This window comes from Eleginops maclovinus, chromosome 4 (assembly GCF_036324505.1).
Source record: "Eleginops maclovinus isolate JMC-PN-2008 ecotype Puerto Natales chromosome 4, JC_Emac_rtc_rv5, whole genome shotgun sequence".
Lineage (NCBI taxonomy): Eukaryota > Metazoa > Chordata > Actinopteri > Perciformes > Eleginopidae > Eleginops > Eleginops maclovinus.
Window position 1 is genome coordinate 1,934,283 of NC_086352.1, and position 26,574 is coordinate 1,960,856.

At 42.6% G+C, this 26,574-nt stretch overlaps 2 protein-coding genes and 1 long non-coding RNA gene across 3 annotated transcripts in view; 1 reads left to right on the forward strand and 2 right to left on the reverse strand.

The window, feature by feature from the left end:
• Window positions 1–9,436, reverse strand: part of LOC134862631 (dynein heavy chain domain-containing protein 1-like) — a 29,139-nt gene extending 19,703 nt beyond the window's left edge. The window contains 16 exon segments of the mRNA XM_063880639.1: window positions 6–97; window positions 174–372; window positions 568–695; window positions 820–1,096; window positions 1,181–1,306; window positions 2,568–2,725; window positions 3,753–3,996; window positions 4,295–4,509; window positions 4,700–4,799; window positions 5,166–5,306; window positions 5,469–5,723; window positions 6,208–6,364; window positions 6,488–6,598; window positions 7,368–7,571; window positions 8,353–8,541; window positions 9,102–9,436. Of these exon segments, the coding sequence (XP_063736709.1) occupies window positions 6–97; window positions 174–372; window positions 568–695; window positions 820–1,096; window positions 1,181–1,306; window positions 2,568–2,725; window positions 3,753–3,996; window positions 4,295–4,509; window positions 4,700–4,799; window positions 5,166–5,306; window positions 5,469–5,723; window positions 6,208–6,364; window positions 6,488–6,598; window positions 7,368–7,571; window positions 8,353–8,541; window positions 9,102–9,436 (2,931 nt within the window).
• LOC134862739 (extracellular serine/threonine protein kinase FAM20C-like) overlaps window positions 1–18,593 on the reverse strand; it is a 40,455-nt gene extending 21,862 nt beyond the window's left edge. Inside the window, exons 1-8 of the mRNA XM_063880806.1 lie at window positions 18,314–18,593; window positions 18,082–18,229; window positions 17,731–17,906; window positions 14,176–14,254; window positions 13,520–13,612; window positions 13,194–13,309; window positions 12,392–12,572; window positions 11,948–12,057 (exon numbers count right to left, since the gene is read on the reverse strand). Coding sequence (XP_063736876.1) covers window positions 11,948–12,057; window positions 12,392–12,572; window positions 13,194–13,309; window positions 13,520–13,612; window positions 14,176–14,254; window positions 17,731–17,906; window positions 18,082–18,229; window positions 18,314–18,593 — 1,183 coding nt within the window. The remainder of the gene's footprint in view (window positions 1–11,947; window positions 12,058–12,391; window positions 12,573–13,193; window positions 13,310–13,519; window positions 13,613–14,175; window positions 14,255–17,730; window positions 17,907–18,081; window positions 18,230–18,313) is intronic.
• The window catches only part of LOC134862804 (uncharacterized), a 148,424-nt gene that overhangs the window by 107,714 nt on the left and 14,136 nt on the right, over window positions 1–26,574 (forward strand). The window lies entirely within an intron of this gene.

Genomic DNA, 26,574 nt, shown 5'->3' on the forward strand with positions numbered 1-26,574 from the left:
CTCACCTTGGTGATTAGTTCCTGGTGAACTTCAAGTGGTAGAGACATCAGTTCAGCGACAGTCACCTTCTTCTCTGGGACAAACAGCTGACCCATGCCTGTCAGATTAAATGTATTTGAGTTAAACATGCTGTGTTTGAATGCACGTGTTCCAGTTTGAACAAAGTATCTGACCTTTGAAAATGTCTTTCCAGTGTCTGTGTTTCAGCGTGGGGCTTTGCAGTTTGGCCATGACCTCAACGTGATAGTCTAAACTTTCCAGGTTTCCTAAAGCCTCCTGCAGAACTGCATCATGGGTAGGTATGATGCTTGTTAAAGACAGAGTTTGCTCCTTCCACTTGGCAATATTCCCCTGAGCTTCTGAGATCACGACCTGACAGAAAGAAATGTGTTGATTTCATTAAATGTACAATAGCTATAAGAAAACAAAGGACCTTTTCCTCCATAAATATAAACACAACCCATTTTAGTGAAACTGATTTGCTTAGAAGTCCTAAATCAGTTATTCATCAGCATGAATGCATTGCCAACATATGCCAATAACACAGAGGTTCATGTGACATGTTACCTCAGTGAGCAGCAGCTGTTTCCATTCTTCCAGCCATGTTGAGTACGCAGATATCACCTCCCACACCTCTTTACGGGCTTTGACCCTCTGAACATCTGCTGTCAAAATGGTCAAATCCTTTGGATGTTCTAATAGGAGGAAAACAAACATAATAAGAGTAAGCTGTTTTAAACATATACAGGAACCGTTTTGTTGGTTGTTATAGGACCAAAAGCTTCATTTATCTTCCTGTTTAAAGTTAACATATCTCACCGTGAAGGTTTTGACTTTTGCTGCTGAGTTGTTCCAGCTTTGCGTTGAGATTCTGCACATGAACACACATGTGGCTCAGTTTGGAGACCATCTCTTTAGCGTCCTGGTTCGGGTCGATGAAGGGTCCAACTGTAGCTCTAGAGACGGTGCTTTTAAGGTCACAGGCCAGCACTGAGAACATTGCGTCCAATGCGTTCGCCATTGAAGGAAGGCGCCGAGACACAATACTGTCTGCTTTCTTTAGGAGCAGAATAAAGCCATCCCACAAGGCCAGCATCTGAAACGAAGAAGCACACACACTGCAGTGTGAAAAAAGCTCTCTCAAATGACAGCATCAAACTACTCTTCCTACAGTGCAGACCTTTTCTTCCACCGTCTCCTCCTGTGCACTCATCCTCCTGCAGTTCTTACAGAGTGTTTCCTGTAGGGAGTGAATGTACTCCAAACGTCTCTGCATGTCAGGACACACCTTCACACACTCCCTCATCTGAAATGATTTAAAGACAGATAGTTTCTATCAATTCTATATGTTTATCTTGCCTAACAAACTATGTTAAATCATCTCTGGGAAATGTGTATATCCTGGCATCAAGGTCCAAAAACAATGCAGCTTTAATAGTGTCGATTGTAGTTTATAACTTGCATTTGAAAGGATGTCAACGGGCAAAACTGACAATATGATACAGAGGTTATAAATACATATATTGCAAACCTGTAAGCAAGGCTGTGATTGAGAGGATGTATACATACACAAATACACACACGTATAGGACCTATACAGGTTAGGCCTGATTACAGATATGCACATGCATTTTATAAATAGGCTCCGGTGCGGTTATGGTGCTGGGTGAGTTTCAGATCTGTAAGACCAATAAATAATGTTGGGTAAAGTATATTAGAGTGTCTTTCTCCCTGAAAAGGGTTTTTCTCAAAACAAAGTATTGGTTTTGGGATCAGAAATCTTAAAATATCTAAGATCAGATGGGTAAAATAATATGCAGATGAGTGTTAAAAATGTTTAATGTTGACAAGTTTTCAAAAAAAGCCAAAAATTCAGAAGATATTTTAAATTCTAGGAAAAAGTCAGATTTGGAGAAGGAAAAGAAATCTGAGAAATAAAGACAAAATACTGAAAATAACCCAAATTGTAAAACTTCTGAAATTATATAAAAATCAGAGAACATTTTAGGAAAATTCAATATTCTGAAAATAAGTCAAAATTCATAGAAAATAAATAATTCTGAGAAAAGAGTCTAAATTATGAGGAGTCACAATACTCAAAATAACTGAAGAAATATCAAATCCTTGAGCTCTATGAGTGTGTCTACAGTAGAGGGTCAGGATAAGGTGAAAAATAACCAAACTCCAAACTATTTCCTCTCTCTCTGACTTTATTGGAAAACGATTTAACATCCCATCATCACAAAGTTCTCTGCAGTACCGACTCATGCAGGTACACAAGCATGCACTAGTGTTTCTTTAAATACCAGCTTTAAAGACCTGAATGCACCTTACTTTACCTTCCATTCTTGAATAATGGATCTAAATGCAGAACACTTTAAAAGACAGAGCCTTTGGGGATGAATAATTAAAGTGTGACTAAAGGAGGAGACTGAGGATCTGAAGCTGCCATCTGCCAACCCTGTCGAGGTGAAACTAGGGAAACTAAAGTATGGTTTTTATGAGATATTTTTCTGGAATATTTCCTCTCTTTTGTTTAACTGGAAATCTGTTTGAGTTTGTTTTACCATGACTGCGTATGTGGAGAGCTCCTGCAGGTCTCCTGGTTCTGCCCTGAGTCGAGCAGCTGATCTCTGCAGGTCTGATGAGACATTTTCAGAGAGAATCTGGATCTGCTGCACCAGCTGCTGCTGCACTCCCTCCTCTATCGACCTCAGCTGTAGCTCTTAAAAAACAGAAGGGATTCATTTAGAAGATATAGCTCACACATAATGGATACAGCATTAATATGTACATCAATTGTCAGATCGTACCACCTGGTCAGTGTTTGGTGTTCTCTAATTTACTTGAACTTGGTTTCTGATTCTCCTCGTGTTTTTCTCTTCTCTTTTCCTGATTTGTTGATTGTGGTCATTTTATGTAGTTTGATGTTTGCTTTGTAATCAAATCTTTTCTTAAAATGCAAAAAATTCAAAGTCAAAAGTAAAAGAGTATCAGTGCATTCAGAAAAATGCGTGAAAATTCAAATTCTGAGAAAGAAAATCGAAATTTGGAAAAAAACTATTCTGAGAAAAAGTCAAAATGATGTAAAAAGTCAAATAGTGAGAAAAGGCATTCTGAGGAATTCAATATTTTGAAACAAAGTCTGAATTCGGAGGAAAAAGTCAGACTTCGGAGAAAAAATGAAAAATCCTTAAAAGAAAGTCAAAAATCTGAAGTGTTTTTAATGTTTGATAAAAAGTCAAAAATCTGAAGTGTTTTTAATGTTTGATAAAAAGTCAAAAATCTGAAATTATCAGAAATCTTAGTAAAAGTCTGATTTCTGAAGAAGAATTCTCAGAAAGGTCAACCTTTTCAAAAAAAGTCTACATTTTGACAGATAATGAAAAATGTAAGAAAAAGTCAGACTTAAAAAAAAAGTAAGTCTGAGGAAAAGTCAGAAATCTGAAACAGAAATGGAGAAAACTAAACATCTTGCACAGGTAGTGGAAATAATATAACACGTAAATAACCAGTTCCACTGGACACTATGACTAATTCAGTGTTAACTGCTGTCTTTAAACAACCACAACAGTGATATTTTATTCTGCTCTTTCTTAAGAACAATTCCCAAATCAAAAATCACTGCTGAAAGCTACAAACGGTTGGTGGAGGCCCAAAGATTCAATACTACTTCATGGCCTGAGTAATGTTTAGGTTCTTGAACAGAAATCTGTATTTTAGAGATTTAAATCCCTTTAAAGAGGACGTACCGAGTCGCTCCTTCATGCGGCTGCACTGGATGATGATCAGCTGGTTGGAGGTGGAGATGGAGGACGGGACGGTGGAGAGTCTTTCTGTCCAGCAGCGGATCTTCTCTATGAGCTCCTCGTACTGTGGAGCAGGCTGATCCTTCAGGGACTCCAGAGAGGTAACACTCCATTTACTAATGAACAAATGAATGTCCACCAACCAGGAGTAGCTCTCACACAGCTGCTGGATCTCTAGGTCAGCTTCCTGTCCACAGAACAGAGAGAACACATGAGCTGCTGTACGAACAGTCAACATGTTAAGCCTGCATCTCACAGCTATTTAAAAACAATCACAGTTGAAAATCAAACATTTTCTTTATAAACTTGGAGATTTTCTTGGTCAGAAAATAGTTCAAATGTCCTTCCCAGTTTTCAACGTACCAAGGCATATCTTTAAGCATCTAGGGTAGGATTTACTTGAATAAGAAGTGAAACTCATTGAGAGGCTGGAAACAGCGTTTCTGACACTTTGTCAGTATTTAGGTTAAAAGTGCTCCTCCTGCCTGCATGAGGCCGGCCTGCTCCTCCTCAGCTTGTGTTGTGACGTCGTGGATGTTGATCTGCTGCTGCAGCTGGCTCTTGGTGAGGGGGGGGTAGCAGCCGAGCAGTCGGCTGCCCTGCACCAGCAGAGAGGTTTGTTTCTGCAGCTGCAGCCCGCGAGAGGACGCTTCTCTGTGCACCCTCCAGGAGCAACACTCATCACTGCTGTTATCCTCGCCTGAGAACCAAAACACAGAGAGACGAGTATAGAACCGAATGCATGCATACAGCAACATGAATAATACACTTTGGGTGGGGTTAGGTCACATTTTCATATGAATCCAGCAGCTTTAGGTCAGCAGAGGTTCAAACCAAATGAAATCCAGACAGTGACATTTTAAAAACTACAGAACCTTCACTGCTGCTACCTGTCATATGATGGTTAGTATGTGTGACGTCAGAGGGTAGATCCTGAGGAATATCAGAAGCGTTGCTGATCTCCAGGAAGAGTCCACAAGAGTCACACATCTACCACAGAAGAAGAAGAATTACAATAGTTTGAATTAACAAACGTTCGTCTGAAAGAAAATGCAGTAAGTAATGTTTTCTATGGTCTAAAACACATCATTAAGATGCAGTGTGACTGACTGCAAATGTTCCCCCCCCCCTGCTGCAGATGGAACTTGGACCAAGGCTTTACATGTGTGCAGAGTAACCGTTATTCATAATCGATAGCAAAAGCCTATATTCAGGAAATAAAACACCCAAGAACAGAAAAGGGACTCTTAAATGTGTTTAGTAATCAGTCTAGTCATTCCTCACCTTTGACCCATAGACACATCCAGTAGCATTACATCCACCCAGTGCCCACAGCTAACATATAATGAGATGTACCTGTATTACAGAGTCCTTTACAGTCAGCATGGCTCCACTCACAGCTTCCTGCAGCAGATGTGTGGGGGGGTCCACCGTCAGCTGATCATCACTGAGACTCAGCTCAGTGTGGAACAAACAGCCCTGCTCACACTCACTCCTCTGACACACACAAACAGCATTTCATTCATCGTCAGTTTATTCTTCCTGATTCCATAGTAATACAACGTTTTGTATCCATATCCTTTCTGGGTATAGCTCGAAAGTGACCAAGCTATTACGTTTTAATTCAATAATGGCGGTTAATGCATGCTCCCCTCTCACCTTCAGGACCGTGCTGGTGAACTGAGAGAGGTCCTGGGTGATGAGAGAGACGACGCTCTGCACAGTGATGCTGTTGATGAGAGCAGAAAAGCTCCCCAGCCTCAGCAGGACGCTCTCAGATCCGCTCAGCTGTGTGAGCAGCTGCTGCTGGTGGAGCAGCTGACGGTGCAGCGGCTGGCAGATGCTGCTCGGCTTCAGAGAGGACTCCAGGTGCAGCTGCAGCTCCTGCTGAGCCCTGTAGCTGTCCTGCTTCACCTGCAAGAAGAATCAAGTTAGATTAGATTTACTTTATTGATCCCAATTAGGAACTTGTTTTGACCAGCTGCAGCATGTAAACAAGGCATTGAAAATGACAGTAAATATATTTATCAACTTGGAAAGATATATATCTACAGAGTATTTCGCTCGAAAACACAATATAGCTATAATATAAACCCACTACTAATGAAATGTGTGCATCGTGTTCTATTTGAAGCTGTTGAAAGGGAGAATACAGAGTGGAGTCTGGGTTACGTTTTAACAACGTGTGTTCTGAAAGGAAAAGCATGGGGTCCTTAACTCAAAGTTTGACCTTAATTGCAGCTGATCTGTCAAAGCACACCAACAAGATCAGCTGTAAGAAGCGGTACATGACTTCATTTGGTGCATATCAAAAAAGGTTCAATCAAGCTGCTGCCAGATTTGCAGCCAAACAACTATTGTAAGCTAGTAGTCAGATGTGGAGTCCACTAGTTCCTACCTTGATTAGGATGGCGGCACGGTACAGAGATAACCTCTCTAATATCTGCAGACAATCCTGATTCATGGTCTTCAGATCATCCTTAAATTCCAGCAGAGTGAACGTTTTATTCCCCTCCAGAGGCAGCCAGTGGGTCCCTTTCACCTCCTCAATTATTCTGGAAAAGATGTACTATCAAGACCAGGTTATCTGAACAACCAGTGTCTTCAACATCCAACAGTGATCCTCAGAACGTTTTAGGAATTAATATAGTTATTTTATTGAACGCAGTGTGACTCACCTGTGGAACAGAAGAAGAGCATTTCTGAACCGAGGCACAGCGATAAGCAGAACGTCCTGCAGAGTCTTACACTTACGCTGGAAGAGGACTTTACGCACATTTCTCTGCCACCTGCAAAAGAAGCACCAACAGTCAACACTTTAAAGAGTCCTCTCCTGCTGATGTTCAGCTGTATATCAGTATGTAGAGTCTCTACTTTAAAGAGTCCTCTCCTGCTGATGTTCAGCTGTATATCAGTATGTAGTGTCTCTACTTTAAAGAGTCCTCTCCTGCTGATGTTCAGCTGTATATCAGTATGTAGAGTCTCTACTTTAAAGAGTCCTCTCCTGCTGATGTTCAGCTGTATATCAGTATGTAGAGTCTCTCCTTTAAAGAGTCCTCTCCTGCTGATGTTCAGGTGTATATCAGTATGTAGAGTCTCTACTTTAAAGAGTCCTCTCCTGCTGATGTTCAGGTGTATCAGTATGTAGTGTCTCTACTTTAAAGAGTCCTCTCCTGCTGATGTTCAGGTGTATATCAGTATGTAGTGTCTCTACTTTAAAGAGTCCTCTCCTGCTGATGTTCAGCTGTATATCAGTATGTAGTGTCTCTACTTTAAAGAGTCCTCTCCTGCTGATGTTCAGCTGTATATCAGTATGTAGAGTCTCTACTTTAAAGAGTCCTCTCCTGCTGATGTTCAGGTGTATATCAGTATGTAGAGCCTCTACTTTAAAGAGTCCTCTCCTGCTGGTGTTCAGGTGTATATCAGTATGTAGTGTCTCTACTTTAAAGAGTCCTCTCCTGCTGATGTTCAGGTGTATATCAGTATGTAGCCTCTCTACTTTAAAGAGTACTCCTGCTGGTGTTCAGGTGTGTATCAGTATGCAGCGTCTCTTCTCACCTGGTGAAAGCTCTCCTCAGTGTGAAGTGTCTGAAGAAGGGGATTTGCTGCAGATCTCTCCACAGCACAGACTCTCTGTGCCACTCTGACAGACTGACCAGTCCTCCATATCCTCCGTCTGTCACATGTAGCACAGAGTGAGGGGAGAAGATGTAGTGCTCAGAGCCTGCTGCAGTCGAGCGCACCACCCGCAGGTCATAGGGTCTAAAGAAAGAGGAAACATTGACATGCATGCACAGTTTAAAGGCAACTGACTCCAATCACATGGAGATATGTTGGGCTGTTTATCTTCAGGTCTTCTTTCACACTAGTGGAAAGAACACCTCTAAAAATCCACATCCAGGAGTTTATGTGTGTCTGCAGATTTCTCCTAAAGTCACCAACAGTTCATCACATAACGCCTCACCAGCATATTCATCATACAATCCAAATCCATAAATCTCTCCTCCTCTCTCAGCAGAAATCTCCAACACACCAAACTGTCCACTTTCATTCCTCTCTATATTCTGAAGCTGTTTACACACAGACAGCATTCACACTCATTTATTACACACTTCTTCATTATAGAAAACAAAACGACTAACACATCAGTCAATCTAGAGCATTTATGAGGAACCTTTCTTTGATTAAAAGCGCATATTAAAGTTAAATAACTGTCTCCGAGATCTGGATAAAAGAAGACATTGTTTTACATTTTCTGACGGATTTTATACTCCACACATGTCGTTACTGTCTCCCTTTCCAACAATCTGAAAGCATCAATCTCAATGCAGATTATTTATACACACTTTATCACTAGGAACATGCAGAAAATGGCTTTTTATGTCAGTATTTTCTGGTTTATGGTAGAGACTTCCTCAGTAGAAACCTTCAACTCTAATATGTCGACAACAGGAACCAAGAGTTTTGAGCCTGGCTTCATCCCGTGTTCACATCTCTGGGATTTCTGTACAAACGTGTGATACATATCTTTATATCAGATTACCTGTAAGAGTCTCCCTCCACTTCTTTCAGGTAGAACAGCTCCAGCTCTCCCCGGTCCCGCCTCTCGGTGAAGATATGAACCACCTCTGTGCCGCTGAGAGGATCTGGATTTGGTTTCCCATTTTTCACAGCCGTTATTTTTGTATCCTTACATGTCAGGACTTTTATTGATTCCCCTTTCTCTGTAAGACTGGAACAATAAAAACAGTGTGTACCAACACAGTGAAATAGTTTTGGGAGTAAAGGCTGACTGCTCTTTATATCACTGTGACAGAGTACCCATAATACAGTAGGAGGAATACAATGTAATGTAGTGTGTTGAAAGGTCATCATCATCATCATCATCATCATCATTACATATTTCACCACATTCATTTCCCTGTTTAAAGAAGTGTGATAAAAGTATTGTACCTATAAGACACAAGTTAAATATTTCACATTACATAAATGATGAGGTGTCAAAGCTCTGGGAGGAAGGTGCAGAAAAAGAGATTGTGATTAATTTTATCTGATCTAAATGTTTTCTCTCATGTAGAGCAGGTTCAAAATATATATATATATATATATATATATAATGTCTGTGAAACAGGTGAGGATGAAACGGGGATTTGCAGTTTCCCTCTCCCTAGACCCTCACCATCATTATTTTGACTTGCCTCTCATGGCTTTATGAACGACTTGAACAGAATTATATTTCAAGAATGAATGTGTGAATTAGAGTCTAAATCCTCCTGTAATATTCCCATGTACCTCTGCGCTGTGCTCTCATCAGGAGCTCGGATGGGGATGTCGGCCCCCAACGCTGAGGCCATCAGTCGTGGTCCTTCGGTCCACTTTGTGTCCCCTATGGCTTTCTGTTGTCCCACCTGTGCTATGAGGCGAGGGAGCTTCACGACAGAGAGGGGTCGGTCAGAGGGGAGGGGGGGGAGGCTGAACAGAGGCCTGTGCACTGAGAGAGGAGGGGGTTCAGGGGAAAGAGGTGGCAAAGTCCCCTTCTTAAACCTGGATCCAGACCTGGAGGTGTGTTTGCTGTGTCGTTGAGAGGGCCCATCCTGGGGTCTCTCCTCTGAGTCTGCCGCTAACATGCTGCTCATCTCTCTGTGAACACCATCCGCAGGTCGGCTCACACACGCCGTGAGAATGAGTCTATATCAGGTGTATCTGTAAGACAAAACGTACAGGGAGAGTAAACCTGAGCATGGATCATCCCCATAGCATATATCGTGCCATGTTGACTAGCCACACCTTTTCACCTGTTCGACCTGCTGCCCTGCAGGTGGCGCTACAGGTGTGTCAAAGCAAAGACAAACAGACTCAAAGACAGCAAACATGGCACTGAACTCTTGAACTAATACCCCGTACTCATCCTCTCCTGCAATAACCCCTACATGTGCAATATATATAACTTATTATACACACATACATATTTACTCTACTAATGACTTACATCCTTCACTTTATTCCCTTATTATGTGATGTATGAATGCTGGGTGTGTTTGTCGTATGTTGTCTATTCTGAATGTTTTGATGGCACCTTAAAAGGAGTAGTTTTTGTCTTTTTCGTTGTACTTGTATAATGACAATAAATGCTTCTAATCTAATCCAACAAACAGAAACAAGATGTCTTTACATAGCAATACAGGCATATTTTTAAATTAGCTTTGCCTATATGGGATACTGTTCCTACTGTAAGCAACACATAATAAATAGCGTAAAAACTGCCTTTTAAAAAAGATTAGGAGTCTTAAAAGGGATTATATAAATGCTGAAAATACAACCACACCTTTTCCACTGAGCATAGAGTACTGTTACTGTCACTACACACTGAATACTACCTCAAGTACTTTGACTGCACATTACTGTACACCAAAAACACTAAAAACAACAAGCTTTACTTCAAGTACTGTCAATACATTTCATTTAACTACTCTACTTTAACTACAGTGTATTTTAGATATATAAATAAAGTCAGCTAACACTTTCTGGTAGCTAACGTTAGCTAGTTAGCTCTGGTCTCCTCCCAGCAGTAATCTCAGCCGTTACTCTCGCGGTACTTCATCACATGTCTGTTTAAACCCCGCTGAACCTCGGGCAACGCTTCCTCGGCGTTAATAAAACACTTAGTGGAGTTTCTGAAGTTGAAAAGTACTTTAAATGAGCTCTCAGGCTAACAGGAGGAGGAGCACACACTAACTTCAGACTCTTACCTGTCTGCTGTCAGGGTGTAACCAAGGAGACGGCGCGTTGCCACGGTAACTGTCAGGACGTAACCACGTAGCCGGCGCGTTGCCACGGTAACTGTCAGTCACCCCAGCAGTAAGTGAAGGTCACGTCGTTTCCAAACTGCTCATAATATTGAATTTACCCGAGTTTATTTATCCGGTATGACTCGGTAAGACTCGGTAAGACCCGGTAAGACTCGGCAAAAGAGAAATCACAGCAGTGCAGGAACTCCTCAAAGTATTTCCTCTGCTGCCTGTGTAAAACCTTTAGAGGTCAAAGTGCAGTTAAAATATGTTTGTGCCTCAGAAATAAAAACTATTCTGAGAAAAAACATACATTTATATATATTGCTTTTTTCATGACATTTCTTTCAGTTACATTTCATAATTTCATAATTATATTTTTAATATGAGATGTTTTGTATTAAAAGACTCGGTAAGACTCTAAGACTCTGTAAGACTCTGTAAGACTCAGGTAAGACTCAGGTAAGACTCAGGTAAGACTCAGGTAAGACTCAGGTAAGACTCAGGTAAGACTCAGGTAAGACTCAGGTAAGACTCTGTAAGACTCAGGTAAGACTCAGGTAAGACTCAGGTAAGACTCAGTAAGACTCAGGTAAGACTCAGGTAAGACTCAGGTAAGACTCAGTAAGACTCTGTAAGACTCAATAAGACTCTGGTAAGACTCAGTAAGACTCAGTAAGACTCAGGTAAGACTCAGGTAAGACTCAGGTAAGACTCTAAGACTCTGCAAGACTCAATAAGACTCTGGTAAGACTCAGTAAGACTCAGGTAAGACTCAGGTAAGACTCTAAGACTCTGCAAGACTCAATAAGACTCTGCAAGACTCAATAAGACTCTGTAAGACTCTGGTAAGACTCTGTAAGACTCAGGTAAGACTCTGTAAGACTCAGGTAAGACTCGGTGAGACTCTCTAAGACTCGATAAGACTCTGTAAGACTCGGTGAGACCACAGGAAACTCCAGTTAAACAGAAATCACAGCAGTGAACTCACCAGAAACATTTCCCATTTCTCTGCCATGAATATATAAAAATTGTTTCTATTTTAGCTTCTTATTTTATTACAACATTTGAATAATTTCCTTTCATATTTTGAAAGCTATTATTATAATGATTTGTATTTGTTTGTTTTACATATTTCATTAAATTCTTAATGAAATATGTAAAACAAACAAATACAAATCATATATATCATTATAATTATTATAATATTTCTATGACTATTAGAAATATAATTATATTTTATTATTTTTTTAAATGAGAGTTTTTTGGTATAATTTATTTTTATTTATTTATCGTTAAGATTTATATGGTTTTTAATTATTTTAATTATTTGTTTTATTTCTAACATACTCATCAGGAAGTCCAGTATGACCATATCCATGAAGTCCAGCAGCCTGGTGCCTTGGTTGTACGGGGGGGTCTTTGTCACCGAGGAGCAGTAGTCTGGATCTGTCTGCCACCTGAAAACACACACATCACTTACCTCAAGACTACATTTCTTTTATGAACACACTTATTCTACCACCACAAAGTCCGAAACAGAGTTCAGATGCGAGAATGACATCTTATTTTAATAAATGTTGAACATTTAGTACCCATCTATTGTCTCATATTTGGGCTTTAAGTTTTAGGGGAATGCTGAGGGATATGTTGCTGCAAAGAAGGACAACAAAGGGACTCAAAATGACAAAAAGATCCTCAAAAAACTACAAAGCCACACAAAGTTATTGAAAGAGACACCAAATAACCACACGGAGACTCAAAATGACCCCAAACAGACAGAAAGGGACCCACTTGGCCAGCTTGCTGCGGCTGTAGGAGCGTCTCCAGGGGGATCTCCAGGTCCGGCGGGGGGCCAGGGAGAGGTCGGGCAGCAGGACGGCCAGAGAGGCCTCCATCTGTCGGGGTCGACCGCACACTGCGTGCTCCGTGGAGCAGTAATACGAACACTGACCGTAGAAACACACACTGCCCACTGAGGGGCGCCACAGGGAAACAGAGGAGAGGATAAAGGAGGGAGAATAAGAGGAGCATTACAGATACATCACTTACATTTCATCCAAAGCGACGTGGGATAACAGCAGGGCTGCTATATTCACTTTAACCCAGACCGTTGTGAGGGCCATTAAAAAATAGAGATTGAACTCTTTCGTGCTCCTTTTGTTTTAATGGTAAATGAACAAGCGAAACGGGGGTTTTCAGGTTCCCGTGGAAGATGTGTAACCCCTCTACTGTCCTGATATCAGTGGGGAGCTAGTAGCAATAGTTATTTATACTGCCTTTAATCAATCATGAATCTTGGGTTTTACATGTGATTGCTCTAAGGCCGTATGATATCCTCCGCATTTGAACATATACTATCACCATATAATTGGATTTTGGGAGGTTTGGTCATCCTTGTAATGTTCCCGCCAGAGGAAATGAATGGGTAACCCTAGATTATGTTCAACCATCAGATTCAGACCCACAGTCTGACAAAATGTTGAATTTGGAATTCATTTTCCGTGTCTGTTCTTCGTATTCACTGCAGTTACTCAGGGGGGAAAGAACGCGACAGGAGGGTTGGATGAATAATGGAGGGGTGTGTGGGCGGTACCGGGGGAGGTGAAGAAGGTCCGGGCCAGCTTGTGGTCTGTAGTGACGTCCTTGATTTCCTCCACAACATCCACCAGCCTCCCCACCACGGGGGGAACCCTCCTGTAGCCCAGCACCCTGCAGGGGGGAGGACAGGGGGGAGAGAGGGGGTAAATAGAATAAAAACAGGAGAGGGGGAGGAATCTCTGAAAGGGCCAAAAGTGTCAGGGAACTACCTGGGCTCTTCGTCACCATACAGACAATGAAGACACACATTTACAAGCTCAAACAAAGAGTTCTACAAAGAGGGACAGCGTGTCTAGCGTGTTGAACACCTGCTCTCGTTACCTGTCCAGGTGAAACGCTGCGATCTCTGCGTTGTGTCTCTCAAAGTCTGAGAAGTAGTACAGGTTATAGTTTGTTTCTTCCTCTCTCTCCTGCCTGTCAGCGAGAGACACATTCAACATGACTTTACTGCAGTTTTACATCAAGATAAACCTCCTTTTATTCTGCTTTGAATAGAGCTGGGACTATATTCACATATCATAGATTTCAGATATCATAATGTGTCTTTTCCAGGTCCCAGACTTTTACACATTTGTCTTTATTCGTTTAGACATTTACCCACATGAATATTTATCAAACTTCTCAATGAGAAAACACGTTGCAAGCATCAATGATCAGAATCACAATATAAATGTAAAGGTTCTTGGACCATCGACTCGTGGTGTTTGAATTTCTTCATCCCTCCCAGACCTCCCTGCAACTCGCAATTATTTTGACTATGGATTCATCAACAGATTTATTTTGGAGGAATGGAATGTGGCTATAAAATGTGAGAGTTAGGGAGAGTCTCCGGTGTTGTCTCTAAATATGTTGTTGGTCAGTAAAAAAATCAAGATGCATTTACTTTAATAGGTATATATAAAACTACGAACACAACCACTATGTGCTTCGTTGTATTTGTTCCAACACATTATTCCAAGCGAGGGTTTCCCACTCACTTCATTGGTTTCAGCAGGGCCTGTCCGTAGTTGGTAAATGTCATCACCAGCTTCAGCTGCGTCCCCCCGGACTTCTGCACTGAAAACCAGCAGAGAGAACATTTCCATGGCAACACGGTGAGCACACACACACACACACACACACACACACACACACACACACACACACACACACACACACACACACACACACACACACACACACACACACACACACACACACACACACACACACACACACACACACACACACACACACACACACACACACACACGACATGCTGTGACAGAACACATTGGCCAATATGGAGCAAACACACACAATGCAAAAAAAAAAAACGTGCGTCATCACCGACATGTAACACGTTTCAAGTGTGTCACATCTCTGACACACACACACACACACACACACACACACACACACACATACACACACACACACACACACACAGACCACGTCTTCTGCTATATTTAGCGTGACATTGTGTTACATGCATTGATTCCCATCAGTGCTCCCAGCATCACGTTTGTGATACAGAGCATCATCACGAGCATTACGGGATTTATCCTCAACGTTCACTGTAAATAATATCCTCTTCATCTTTTAGAATGATATATCATTTCAAGATTCAGCTTTGTTTCAACCTGTAAATGTTATTTTAGGCTGTCTTCTGTTAGTCGACAGATTGTTTGTTTTGGTCTTAATCGACAGTCATTGTATTCTGCACCTCTTTTCACCCTCTGTCTGAAACCAGAGCCCAGTCTGAGCTGATTGGTTAGCTGGCTGTCTCTGTTTTGTTTGGTCAATGGGCTTAGAGAGGTCCAGCCTCTTAGCTTAACATTAAAAGAAGTTCAGAAAAAAGTCAAAATTCATAAAGAAAATATATTCCTGAGAAAAACAGAAGCCCAGAGAAATGTCTAAATACTAAGAAACGTGTGAACATTCTGAAAAAGGTTCGAATTAGTGGATCAAAATAAAATGTCTAAACAGAACAGTGGCATTAGAACTAGGAGTGTAACAAGCAGTAATGGTAGAACAGTGAAACGCAGGACAGCATTCGGACAGTAATAGAATTCATTTCCACCTGCAATAAAAACATTGACAGAGCTCAAGGCTTTTAACAGCGGAGTAAAACAATGGCTGAAACTGAAACAGACCAGTGAGCATTGCCTTTTATATACTACTGTACTCGTTTAGGGCCCTTAATGTTTTGTGTTTTTGATTCTTGTTAATGTTTCTGTACTGTTTTTAACTTTGCTCATGAACTCTGTTTTAATAGCAAAAGCCTAACCAGGGACAGGGTTGCCAATTAGCTTCAGCTAGCAACTTGTATGCATGACACCTGTTTTGTGTTTCATATGAAATCATGTTTAATGCATTTGTCCCTGATCAATAAACGTCTAGATAAAATTAAATATATATATTTTTAATTTTAATGCAGGCGTTTCACAGTGTGTGAGAGGGGAGCTCCTGCTGGAGGGACACGGAGCTGGCTGCCTCGGTTTTGATCATCCAGCCCCTTAGCTTAACATCACCATTCGGAGAAAAAAGTCAAAATTCTGAAAGAAATGTAAAAATCAGGAAAGATTCAAATTCTGAAACAAATTTAATTTTGAAAAAAAAGTCTGGGAAAAGGTCACCATTCTAAGACAAATTCAAAATTCAGAAAAAAAGTTAAAAATCCGAACAAAATAAAATTCTAAGAGAAAGTCATAATTTTGAGAGAAATCAAAAATTTGAAGCAAAATTCAATTCAGGGAAAAAATCCTTTAGTCAGAATTTATAGAACAAAAATAAGAATTCTGAGAAAAATCAACATTCTGGATATAAGCAAAAATTCTGAGGAAATTAAATAGTGAGTAAAATTCAAAGTTCAGAAAAAAGTTCAAAATCTGATTTTTTTTTTTTACTCTGATTAAAAGTCAGAAATCTGAGAAAAATCTACATCCTGAATATAAGGGCTTCCAAATGATAAACCATAGGGATGACACTATGGTCTAAAGTAAACAGGAGTCCAATGGAGGCGTTTCATAGTGTGTGGGAGAGAAATTGCCTCTGGAGGAACACAGGGATTTTAGCCTTTGAAGACCATTTACATGCACTATAACCTATAGAACACCACAGGACAGGAACTCGTTAATTATACTTTACAATGATCAGATTAAATATAAGTGATGATGAAACCTTTCACAGACGTGTGTTAAAGGCTGTATGATGAATAGATTCACCACATGTCCATACTCCCAGTCCCTGATCTGCTGATCCTCTGAGGCCATCACAGCTTTCTGTGGCTTTCATTTCAGTGGAGCTTCAAAGGGAGTCTACATCTGAAACCAGATACCTCAGGAGCCACACAACCACTACACCCTCCCCTCTATTTTACCTCTCACTCCCAGAAACCCAACCATCACCTGGTTTGGGTTTAGGGCTCAAACAACTCCAAGTAAAAATGATAGATCTGCTGCTTTTGAAGATGTTCTTTTCGTCTGCAGTCTCACAAAAGCCTTTCATATAGGAGTTTATTCAAGAGGGTAATTGACTCACACTATTGAAAATAATCAAGACCTTTCAATAGAAACCGCTGAAATAAACAGCGAAGCGCTAACATCTAATGCCAAGAGGTGTCTCTTGTGTATTTAGTGTAGCTACTGCCTGGTTTGTATTTGGAGTCACGATATCAGAGGACGTGGAAACTATTGAGAAAACTTAAACAACCTCCAATTAAACATGTTTCAAAAAGGCATCAGCAATTATGTGTAAGATAAGCCACATAAGACATTCATAACCCAATTCATATTTATTGATGGTCCCTGAATGCAACCCTGGGGATACGATGACCGATATAGCAGTTCAGGGAAGAGAATTGGGGCCACATGAGAACTGTTTCTGGGATGTGACCAAACGTTTTTTTAAAAGAGGGAGTTCTGACTTTAATCTCAGAAGTCTGAGATTTTATTTTTCAGGAATTAATAGAATTGTTTTTTTCTCATAAATACATTCTCTCTTTTTCAGATCCATAGAAATGTTCACGTGGCCCTAATCCTCTTCCGTAAAAAATGTCAAAAACACCAGAAGTTTCAAATGTAGACAAAAAGGGTCAAATATTTCAAGCAAAAAAGTTGATTTAAGAGGCTCTTTTATTCTGCCCATAAAAGAAATAGCGGAAAAAGCCAAAAGTCTGAAAAACATCAAAATTCAGATTAAAAAACTAAAATCATTTAATCATCAAAAACATTTTGGTTTTTTCTTGAAATGTTCCTGAAATTCTCAGAATTCTGAGATTAATGTCAGATTTATATATATTTTTAAACTTAAACCTCGTCCTCTTCCGTAGTCTGATTTATTTATGAGCTTGTGTTTTTGAGCCTTAAAAACATTCCAGAAAGCGCTTATGTATCATTTGTCACGCTGTTCGTCTTTCAGTTTATTTGAACTTGGATAGTATTACATGCTATTCACCTGCTTTATGTTTCTGTGTACTTCCTTAAAAAGCAGACATTGATCTGAATATAGTTTCCAGATTTGATAAAGCGTGTATTTAGTTTCTGTCTCACCTGCACTGACGACGCGCTGCGTGGCGATCTGCTGAGTCAGCGCCGCCATGTTTTGGTCACGGTGAGCGTACAGCTGCCAGCGGGAGATACCAAGGTGGAAACGCAGCCAGGGGGGGTGAGAGTCACTGCTGCTGTTCCACCGGACGTCCTCGTGATCCTCCTCACTCGCACTCAGCCTGAAACACACAGGGGGAAACGGGACATTACAGTGCGGTTCTGCCTTTCTGCTGTATTCTGCTCTAAAGTCATTTCCAATATAATACATTTGAACTGATTGAACATTGAGCTCAACACAAAAGGCGTGTTAGCATTGAGAAAGCATGCTTTATAGCGATAGTAGAAATGACTGACCACATCTGGGAGCTCTTCTCACTGGATTGGACTTTTGGTTTGAATTTCAGCAGCCGGTCCTCCTCAGGGACGGAGGGGCTGGGCATGTTGTAGAGAGGATGGTCGAACAGCGCCTCCAGCTTCTTCTGATCAGACTCCAAACGTCCAGCTCGCTCAGTGACCGCCACGTCCATCGCGCCAAATCTACCTCCTTTCAATGATACACCCCCATCAGAGAGTGTTAGCTCACCACCTTTGGCATCCCTACTGGCATCCGTACTGGCATCCTTACTGGCATCCTTACTGGAAGCCTGTCTCTCAGTGGAGGTCTCAGCTGGACCCTCGCTCCCCACAGAGGACTGCTCGCTGTGGGCCAGCTCTCTCAGGATGTTGGTCCTGGGGTGTAGCAGGGGGTCACAGGGCTGCTGGTAAATGGGAAGAGAAACAAGCACCAGGAGGACGTGGAAGAAAATGCTGAAGAAGGCCAAGGAGAGACAGATTGTCCTGGAGCGACAGCGCATACGTAACATCATCCTGCTGAGGGAGGGTCTGGAGGGGGGAACCATGATGAGAGGAGGGGAGGAGGAAAAAGGAGGCAGATGAAGTAAACATGTGAGAAGAGAAGGAGAAAAATCCAGACGGTGTAGCCGCGTAGCGACGTAGCATTTGTGAGATATCTTAAAAAAGTGATTCAGTATTTTTCCAGATCACTTTATGCAGTGTTCACAGGCAACTGCTTCATTTATGCAACACAACTACTTGTTTGGATATGGAAACGATTGTGTTCTGAGGTAAAATGACCACAGAAGTGACGTTACTCATTAATATAAAGGACCTCTGACCTCTGGCTTTGAATGGGACACTAACGGCCCGTACACACGGTTCCGTTGCATTGCCGAACTGCATTGTGGTTCCGTTGCGTCGCGTCGAAGGTTGAGAAAAGTTCAACTTTTCAAGCATCGACGGAAGCGCCAGCCAATCAAATCTTTTATGTAACTATACCGGGAGAACTATAGCGCAGCTCATTTCCTCATTTCCCAAAAAGGGACGAAAAATGATGATAATTGTTGGGAATCACCCGGTCTTGTACGACCAGTCCCTGTCCCCATACCGGGACACAAACAGGAGGAACCAGGCATGGAGGGAGGTGGCAGAGACAGTGGGTGAAACTGGTATGTATTCGCGTGTTTGGGGAGTTTATATCCAGTGTACTTCGTTTTAACACTGAATGGACAGCTAGCAGGCGCAGTATGATTGGTTGTTGGTCACGTTAACCTCAAGCGCCAGACACGCCCTCCGGCAAGCGCCAACGCAACGGAACCGTGTGAACGCTGCGTAATAACGGTCAGTCCTGTCTCAATGTAAGCCCTCAATTTGCAAAACATGGCAAAAAAACGCAACGAGTGAAAGCCCTTAACCACTGGGGGTCAAAGCCTGACACTACAGATTGGTGAGCAATGCTTGACCTTAACCACTGGAGGTCATTGCCTTTCGTTGACCCTTGGAGGTTAATGCCTTTCGTTGACCCTTGGAGGTCAATGCTTTTCGTTGACCCTTGGAGGTCAAAGCCTAACCCTAGCGTTAATCATTGGAGGTCAATTATGAACTTCAACCTTCAGGGTGCTATTCCTCACTTCAATCATCTCAGGATACTTTTACAGTTTGAGGTTTACCTTCTAACCTCAGAGTTCTCCTGTGTGAAGGTGCTGTGTTTTAGGATCCTCTCTGACCACCTCCCTACGAGAACCTCTTCTGGACTCTTTGCTCTTTATCGTTCAAGATTACTTGAATGAAACACACGTGTATTTCTTGTGATATAACATACAACAGGGCTTTCCTTTTCCCAGGTACTCCTGCTGTTCTCATATGAACTCACTGCACAAAATCCTTTTACAAGTCAAGAGAAGAAAAAGTTTACTCACAGCTTCTTTCCTTTCTTGTAAAATATGTGTTGTTAGCCTGTGGAATAAGACGAGGCTCTATCCAGTGCAGCAGCCTTCCCCTCGCTGTACTCCTCTCAACTTCTGCCTCCAGCGCTGCCAGGTTACAGTGACACGGATCAATGTGTTTACCCTCTTTTCCTGCCAGTTTATTTGTCCTGTGTCCTTGTGTTGGTGACCTTTCTGGATTCTACTTCAAGATGCCTGCTCTAAAACGTTATTTATACAAGGTCTGATAATCCTTAAAGAAAGGATCCCTGCTGGTCATTCAGTGAGGAGTTTGGAAAAGGCAGTAACTCATACGTATTAATCAGCACAAGCAGCACTTACTACTTTTCCCCTGAGTAACACTGCAGTTACTTTGCATGACTTGTACTTGTAAGAGAGTATTTCCACACTGTAGTATTAATACTTCAAAGAAGTGAATAAAAGACGGATAGAGAAACACGGGGTGGCAGGGATTCTTCAGTGTGTCCGTGGAAAGGAAGCAGTGAACGATGTGCAGAGAAAGGCTTTACGAGCCGGCAGCGGGCGAGACAGACGCTTCATGTTCTGAGAGGGTGTTTGACTTTGATTCAGGCACCTCAGACCTCCTGCAGCGGCCCGCAGGACACACTGTGAAGTATGGCTCTATAAAGTGTGTGTGTGTGTGTGTGTGTGTGTGTGTGTGTGTGTGTGAGGGTTTAATCAGAATGCATGCCACATGTCTTTCAACAGCTGATATGTTATCTCTGTCACTGTCCACGTCTTTGTTTGTATTCTGTTATTATGCGTGTGTTTCCTTCTGGATTGCGTGCCCTGATCTGTATGATGCAGACCACGTTTGGAGGAGGGTCACGGTCTGTAAAGGTGCCTCAGCGCTCTCTGCCTAATGGGCTCTTTCTCCTGGATTCATGCAGGTGGTCATATTCATTCATTATTCAGCACCACACGCATTATGACATCATGCAAATGAAGCCAACGAATGATCCTTATGAAAACCCACACTGGCATTGAAAGCTGTCGGAGACTTGAGGAAGAACAGCTCATTTCTTTCAGTGCGTGTAGTGTGTGAGTGTCTTCAATGAGTATAATCTACCCGGGTCTTTGACTAATGTATTATATAAAGGGAGCTCACAAAGAACACGGGGCTTTATTTACAGGATGTCTCCAGCAAATGTGACTTAAAGGATTAGTGCAAGCCAATGAGAATATCACACTTTACAACATGTTTAACAGTACAGTGTCTTAATAATGACGTCACTATATTATTTCGGAGGAATTGTTGTATGGCTCTCTTTTCAAACAGCTCAGTGACTCCTTTTGCCCTGGAGGTAATCATCAGGATTTATTACGTTTTCCAATATTTGTTTAGCATTTCTTACCTCATGGCCAGAGCTCCCATTGATGATGATTCAAATTATAATAAGTGCTAATCCCTCGGAGGTGAAGTGCCTTTCACACATTTCAAGGGTATTTTGAACAAGGAAAGAAAGCAGAAACTCGTCCTAAAGCTTTTCTCAGTGACGGAAGGTTTGTCCCTTTAATGCGCTTCACTGAAAGACGCTCTTGGATTCTTTCGCCCTCCCGCTTATTTTCAGTTTCAGGATAACAGCTTATGGAAATGCTTTGTCAATGTTCATGAATTTCAAGGTTCGCAGCAAATCTGAGGATACCAAAATGCACATTGTGTGAGTAACCCTCTCATTACTTCAGATTTCATTCTCACATCTTTCAGTAGAACGTTCTCAAGGACTTCTTCAGCCTTCAAAGTGCTGAGAGAAATCAGAAGACAGGGAGCCAACATCTGCACGTCTTCACAAGTCTGCTCTGTTTTCCTCACCTCACATCCAGTCCTCCAGTCCTCCAGTCCTCCAGTCCTCTAGTCCTCCAGTCCTCCTGTCCTCTGTCCTCCAGTACTCCAGTACTCCAGTACTCCAGTCCTCCAGTCCTCCAGTCCTCTAGTCCTCCAGTCCTCCAGTCCTCCAGTCCTCTAGTCCTCCAGTCCTCCTGTCCTCCAGTACTCCAGTACTCCAGTCCTCCAGTCCTCTAGTCCTCTAGTCCTCTAGTCCTCCAGTCCTCCTGTCCTCCAGTCCTATAGTCCTCCGGTCCTCCGGTCCTCCAGTCCTCCAGTCCTCCTGTCCTCCTGTCCTCCAGTCCTCCAGTCCTCCTGTCCTCCTGTCCTCCAGTCTTCCTATCCTCCAGTCCTCCTGTCCTCCTGTCCTCCTGTCCTCCAGTCCTCCAGTCCCCTAGTCCTCTAGTCCTCCAATCCTCCTGTCCTCCTGTCCTCCAGTCCTCCAGTCTTCCTGTCCTCCAGTCCTCCAGTCCTCCTGTCCTCCAGTCCTCCTGTCCTCCAGTCCTCCAGTCCTCCTGTCCTCCAGTCCTCCAGTCCTCCTGTCCTCCGAGCCTTTTGATATTTTCAGAGTGTCTCACTATTTGTCCCTCACTGATTCATATTAAACAAACTGTGTAAATCTGATCCACACAGCTCTCGTGTTCGCCCAATTCAGAGACTAGGGGTCAATCCTGAGACTAGGAGCCAGACTGAATAATGGGGGTAAATTCTGCCGGTACAGAGACTAAGTGTCAGTCTTGAGACTAGAGCCTTTCCAAAGACTTGGGGCCGGTACAGAGTTTTGGAGCCGGTACAGACACTAAGGGCCCATCCTGAGACTTAAAGTCGATCAAAACACTAGGGGTCTATTCCGAGACTACAGTTCAGTCTGTAGACCAGGGAGTTGATCCTAAGATGAGGGGCCAGTCCAGAGACTAGGATCTGGTCCAAAGATTAGGAGTCGCTCCAAATTAAGGGTCTTTCCTGAAAGTAGATGTCGGTCTAAAGACATCTACTCCTGTGTTGATGCTAAAACAGGAGTTCACATTAAAGATAAAGGGCCGGTCCTGATGCAGGGGGCTGGTCTAAATATTGTCGATAATGAGACTGCTAACATTCATTTTTGGCAAATACTGAGACTATGGAACTGTTCAAAGATTAGGAGCCGCTCCAAAGACTAGGGGCCAGTCCAAAAGACAAGGGGCCAGTCCAAAGACTAGGGGCCAGTCCAAAAGACAAGGGGCCAGTCCAAAGACTAGGGGCCTGTCCAAAGACAAGGGGCTAGTCCAAAGACAAAGGGTCAGTCCAAAAGACTAGGGGCCAGTCCAAAAGACTAGGGGCCAGTCCAAATACTAGGGGCCAACCCAAAGACTAGGGGCCAGTCCAAAGACAAGGGGCCAGTCCAAAAGACTAGGGGCCAGTCCAAAGACAAGGGGCCAGTCCAAAGACTAGGGGCAATCCAAAGACTAAGGGCCTGTCCAAAGACAAGGGGCCAGTCCAAAGACAAGGGGCCAGTCCAAAGACTAGGGGCCAGTCCAAAAGACAAGGGGCCAGTCAAGGGGCCAGTCCAAAGACTAGGGGCCTGTCCAAAGACAAGGGGCCAGTCCAAAGACAAAGGGCCAGTCCAAAATACTAGGGGCCAGTCCAAAAGACTAGGGGCCAGTCCAAAGACAAGGGGCCAGTCCAAAGACAAGGGGCCAGTCCAAAGACTAGGGGCCAGTCCAAAGACAAGGGGCCAGTCCAAAGACTAGGGGCCAGTCCAAAGACAAGGGGCCAGTCCAAAGACTAGGGGCCAGTCCAAAAGCAGCAATGGTTACTGGAATATTCCATGTAAGTCAGGTTGGTTGTTTGATGATGACATCACTGCGTGTGGAGCCTCCTCTCGATGACACAGATATATCACAGGGCTTATTTCCAACCTTCCCCCAAAACATGTGTCTTCAGATCTGAGGAAACACACAGAGAGCAGCCTCAAAGAAAACAGACACTCAAACACACACTCTTGTAAACACACAAATACACATTCATATTAATATTGGATCATCCCACCCCCCCCCATGCCCCCCCCCAGCTCAGTGTGTCCTTAAGTGCCTTTTTGAAATCTGAATCTCTAAACTCTCAAAACTCACTTTCTCTCCATCAGTGAGTCTTTTGTCTCTGATGAGTTGTGTAAAGCTGTCGGTTTCTCCTTTTTAAAACCCTACAGATGCCTGCGCACACACACACACGCACACACACACACACACACACACACACACACACACACACACACACACACACACACACACACACACACACACACACACATACACACACACACATACACACACACACACACACACACACACACACACACACACACACACACACACACACACTGCAGGTGGTAAGGAGGTTGCTAAGATACTGAGCTTTTCAAACAGAGGTTTCAAATGAGGACACAGTGAGTGTTTGAACATCAGCAGCACTGATCAATGAGACCTACTTCCTGTTGCTGTAAAGCTTCAGCAAATCATGTCCTCTCTTTAAAGAATCCTCTCCCTCCTATCAGTGTGTAGGGCAGGGGTCACCAACCTTTTTTGAACTGAGGGCTACTTCTTGGGTACCGATTAATGTGAAGGGCTACCAATTTGGTACGCTTCAAATTTGCGCGGTTTACCTTTAATTGTATGTTATTATTAATAGTAAAACTAATTAGTTATATTCACCTGTTTGAGGACACTGCTCATTTTAACAAATTTGCACAATAGGCCTAATTATCAATAATGGCTTAAAAAGGAAGGAAACAGACAAATATCAAAATCAGCACTTTATTTCTATTTCACTGTAATCACCATCAAACAGAACAACATAACATTAAACAAAAGTATTTATAGGCCTATTTAATCCATCACAATCTTTCATAAGTTTTAATGGGAAGCCTGGCATTGCATGCTGGCAACCAGGGCCTCGTAATCTGGGCTGTAATTTGACACTGCAAGTCTGAGTGAGTCTTGCAGATGTGCATCAGTGAGCCGTGTTCTGTGTTCGTTTTTTATGAAATTCATGTCAGAAAAGGCTGATTCACAAAGATAGGTAGACCCAAACAGACTGGCAACCTTCATTGCTGCTGTGCACAGACCACTGTACTTTTCAGTATCAACAAGGCCCCAAAAGTTTGCTGCAGCCTGGTGGGCTTTGAGGCGAATGTCATTCTGCAGTGTCACTATTTCTATTTCCACCTGCCCAGCATCCAAGCTGAACATTGCACTTAGTTGCTCAGCAATGGACGTTGTGTCCACGTTTATAAATGGATTCGAAACGAACGACACACATGGCTCAAGTTTATCAATGTCACAAAACCTATTCTCAAACTCTTGCCCAACCCTGTTTATGACTTGAGTGTATTTTTCGGCAGCGTTGCCAACAATCTCAGACGCAGAGGTATTGTCGTTCAGCACCATCTGCAAAGAGGGGAAGTGCAGCACCTTTTTTCTCTGTAAATGCGCAGAGAAAATGCTCATCTGTGCTTTAAACGCATTTAAAGCACTGATCATGTCGGCAACAGTCTTACCTTTGCCTTGCAGCGCACAGTTCAGATTGTTCAGTTTTCCAGTAATGTCCGTCAGAAATGCCAGGTCTAGTAGCCACGCAACGTCCTCCAGCAGCGATGTGTCTTCGTCTCTAGATTTCATAAAATCTTTGATCTCCCTCAACAGCGACAAAAACCGGAGCAGAATCCGTCCTCTGCTGAGCCATCGGATGTCCGTGTGGAGAAGCAGGTCCCCATATTCAGCCGACAGCTCCGCCAACATCACCTTGAAACTTCGGTGTTGTTTAGCTTTGGAACGGATGCTGTTTATGATCCTCACAACAGGAGTCATTACGTGCTCGAAGCCGATCACCTTAAAAATAAAATAAAATCACTCTTACTCAAAGCACTTAAAAACAATAACAATACAATACAATACAATACAATACAAAACAAAATGTATTTATATAGCGCCGTATCACAACTATGAAGTTGACTCTAACGACCAAAAAGCGCAGTAGGGGCCGGTCTACAAGCAGATGCGTAAAATATGCCCAATAGGCCTACTCATAATTACAAATAGGATATTAGGCCTACAACAAGGATAACATAAATTAATAAAATACAAAATGAAAACGCACCTTTGCACATAAGGCCTGCTGGTGAATGATGCAGTGGTCCTACTGTACGAATTTCGGGAACGCTGGGTCGCTTTTACAGAGCGCGATGAACCCTGCATGCCGTCCGGTCATCGCAGGAGCCCCATCGGTGGTAATCGACACCAGCTTTTCCAGTGGTATGTTTCTGTTGTTGAAAAACTCCTTCACCGCGTTGTAGATATCAACCCCCCTTGTGCTGGTTTTTAGGGGGAGTAGTGTGAGAAGTTCCTCTTTTGTAGAGAAATCTTGAAACACCATCCGAACAAACATCATCAGCTGCGCCGTGCTGCTGCTGTCGATGGACTCATCACATTGGATGCTGAACCACCTGCACTCCCTGAGATCCTGGTCCAGCTGATCAGTCAAGTTGTCGGACATTGCTGTCACTCTCCTGACCATTGTGCTTGCCCCCATTTGAACATCAGCTACAGAAGAGAGCACTTCCTTCCCATATTTCTCGTCTTTAAGCACAGTGTTCAGAACTATCATCATCGTTTCCTTGAAAAGGTCTCCATCTGTAAATGCCTTCTTCTTCTTTATCAGGTGTTCTGTTGCTCTGAACGAGGCTTCGGTAGCTTTCTGAGATTTTTT